The following is a 3,434-nucleotide window of genomic DNA, read 5'->3' as shown; positions in this document are numbered from 1 at the left end:
TTTTTAGTTGAGTTTTAGCAGTGAGGTGGACTTTTATCATCACTTTTATACAATTTTATCCATCTGATGATTATTTGATTAACTGAGAACAGATGGACTGACAAAAAATTGGTAATTAAGACTCAGTATCTTTTTCGTGCAGGCTAAGATTTGGCAACTGGCAAGTACCTAAAGCTGCTATTAAATGTCTGATTGGATTTTTTTTACTCCTGTTTGGTTATTTTCTGATCAGATTGTTCCTGATTTAAAAAAAAAAATGATGCCAGTTTTACATAATTTTATTTGGCAAAGTTGTGGTATGGCTGCTTGTGATCAGACATTTAACATTTTAGAACTTTTGTAAATAAATCAGAGCTTTGTGAGTAAATGTAAAAAGTGGTGAAGGACAATGAACCAACTTCAGTTCAAAGATCAACGCTGTTACAAGCGACAAGCTTTAAGGAGGTCAAAGGTCAAAGCAGAAGTGCCACAGACCCCTAACAAAACACTCCAGTTACAAGCAGCTTGTTGCATGTAACTAAAAACCAAAAACTATTTTGTTTCTAAAATGAATCTTCCTGCAGACAATCATGTTGCTCTTGACGCGATCAGCTGCTCAGATCTGAAGCCCCTCGTTGTTTATGTAAGAGCTGGTTTTATATGGCCCACTCTCTGCTGCTCTCCCTAGTAACAACGGCCTCTCTTAGCGCTTCTCCTCCAGTACAGAGAGAGCTCATGATTGGTCTATATTTTTATATCTAATTGCTGGAGATGAACAGCAGTGAGTGAGTGCCTGGGTGTTTCAGGTGGTGGGTGTGGGACTGAAATCTGTGGCAGTGTGTTAGCTCGCAGAGAGACTCAGTAAATCAGGACAGCGTGAAAATGGATTCTTAGTGGGTTTTTACTCTTTTTCTACAGTCTCAAACTTCTGTAGTTATGATGATGATATTAAAATATACAAGTGGGGGTGTGTGTCTTTATTGTGAAATTATAAAAGCTTTTGAAATGAAGCTTAACCCCTCAAACACGGAGGAAAAAAGTGATTTAAAGGTTCCAGCAGTAGTTCAGAATTCAATGTTTAGAGTTTAATGGGACTATAATATATAAATGTGTAAAAGAAATGACCTCTCCTCCTCTTATGAAAGGAACCCTAACCCTACACAGATAAGTTTTGATGCCTGACTTGGTTTGCTATGGCCAGTAGTTCATGGTGGCTAATGTTAGCTAACTTTAGCAAACTTTAGATAGATGCCACTGTTAGTCAGTTTGCTAGTGTAGCGACTCTTTTCTACTTTTAGGCTACTATTAAAAAAAAGGATACAAAGTTTACCAAAACAAAACCAAAGAAAATCAGGATGAATGGATGAATTTCACCACAATTAATCTACCACATCAGATTTGGTATTTGATGCGATTTGGCTTCTTCAATTTATCAATGGGTTGAGAACATCCTAATTGCTAAGCTAAATAAACCATTTCAAAGACGTTTATCTTCGCTCATGACAAGCAGACATGGTTTATCAATGATATCTTACGTAATATCATCTTAGTCATGAAGGGAAACGTTAACAGTAGCATTTACTGCAGTGGTCTCATGGTATTTTTGGTGGATTTGAACCATTACGTCCGGTTTACGTCGATGCCTTGCTCGACCCACTTTAAGAAAACAACACTATGAGCAATGACGATGAGCTCTTCCTTCCACTTCTGTCTTGTCCAGGTCACGCTCAGCATTGCAAGCCACAGCAGTAAAGCCTGCTGGGTCACGGTTCTTCTGTTCCTTGAGAACAAGCTAAAGGGCCTTTCCTATGTCGCCCTTCCTTGTCTGTTCCCCGTCTCTTATTATTTCCGGCCTGGCTCCGATGGAGTTGGGGCTGGATATCCTGAGAGGTGGTGGGGTGGAGGAGTAGGGGTAGGAGGGGGAGTTGAGGACTGAAAAGCATTTCACCAAGCAGGAAAACTGAAAAAGCATTTGGGTTATCAAGCCCTCGCAGACCTCGCTCCTACACCCTCTGTTTGTGCTTGCTTCATTTTCCTATTCTTTCCCCCGTTTTCCTCTTTTTTTTTTTTTCTTCTTCCACATTCTTGGTGGGACGGAGTCAGGTTCGACCGGAGGTTACACCTTCCCTCTGATGTGTGTTAACCATAAGGCATTCTTCGAAGCCTCATGGACTGTCTTATCTCCCTAAACACCGGGTTGTTGGGTCAAATCCCATAACCGGAATCAGCCCCTGGAATGTCATTCAGAATTTTTGTTGTTTAGGCTTTCCTATCTCACTGACCCGAATACTTAACCTGTTGAATGTTTTTAAATTTTTTCTGTAGTCAACTGACTGTTGACTGTTTGCTTAACCCCTCTGCCATAGGCGATAGCTTAGCAACCGTAACTAGCACTAGCAGGTCTGTCAATCTTTGGATTTCTCCACCTAGAGCAATGCTATGAAAAAGAACCACTGTATGGTGTCCCCCCACTGGTGCTACATGCTAACATATCCGAATTTAGACTTTTTAGTTTCCGTTCAAGGTACCCTAGACAAACTTGTTACCCAAAATAGTACTATGTTTGCCAAACTCATATGTTATGTCGGTAAGCTAGTTGTTAAACACTAAAAAGGCAGCAGAAGAAAGCGTTTTCAACAAACTCATGGAGCTAAATTAGCTAGCTAGCTACAGCTGATCAAATCTGCCCTTGACAGTAGATAAAATTGATGGTCATCGTTTAAAAAACAAGATTATGTGTTGGTCTTCCTCCTGTTTTAAACTCAAAGATCCTTTGCTTCAAAACTGATGAACATTTGAACATGTTTGTTGGGATTGGTTAATCCAAAAAGTTATCCACCGATTAATCGTCAAACATAATCTTTAGACAACCATTTCTTCGCAACCATTTTTGGCCTTTTATATTAATGATGGAAGGACTTACCTAATGTCTGTATTGATTTGTTTGTCCTTTGTCCAGATGATGAGCTGCTGATTGAGCGCAGCATCCACAAAGGGATGATCAACCCCGGTGAGGAGAAGCAGATGGTGGACTCCAAAAGCTCGATCGCCCGCTTGGAGTACACCATCCGCGTACGCTGCGACGAACACTACTACGGCAGCAAGTGCAACAAAGTCTGCCGTCCCCGCGACGACTACTTTGGCCATTACGTGTGCGACCAGTTCGGGAACAGAGAATGCATGGAGGGCTGGACGAATCACACGTTGAGCTGCAAATCAGGTACAATACACAGGCCAATGTGTTTAATGATAGTGTTCATAAAGCTCCTCATAACAGCAAATCTGTTCATGCATGGATTCTCATACGCTAACAAAAAGCTATAAAAGGTTAAAAGATTGGTAAAAAATATAATTTTTTGAACTTTTTATTTGTTCCTTTATTTCCAATAACTTGATAAAATGAATTTTTTGCTCTTCTATTTAAGGTTCAAGCTTCTTTATTTTGAAATTTTTTT

The 3,434-nt window shown here is 40.0% G+C and overlaps 1 protein-coding gene across 2 annotated transcripts in view; it reads left to right on the top strand.

Moving 5' to 3' along the window:
* The window catches only part of LOC118336801 (protein jagged-2-like), a 57,112-nt gene that overhangs the window by 24,877 nt on the left and 28,801 nt on the right, over positions 1–3,434 (top strand). For both annotated transcript variants that reach the window (XM_035673535.1, XM_035673534.1), the window contains exon 4: positions 2,939–3,199. In XM_035673535.1, the coding sequence (XP_035529428.1) occupies positions 2,939–3,199 (261 nt within the window). The remainder of the gene's footprint in view (positions 1–2,938; positions 3,200–3,434) is intronic.

The sequence above is a fragment of the Morone saxatilis genome, unplaced genomic scaffold, assembly GCF_004916995.1.
Source record: "Morone saxatilis isolate NCDOM2014 unplaced genomic scaffold, NCSU_SB_2.0 Contig3, whole genome shotgun sequence".
Classification (NCBI taxonomy): domain Eukaryota; kingdom Metazoa; phylum Chordata; class Actinopteri; family Moronidae; genus Morone; species Morone saxatilis.
The sequence above is the reverse complement of the archived record's forward strand: the minus strand, read 5'-3'. Positions and strand labels throughout refer to the sequence as shown.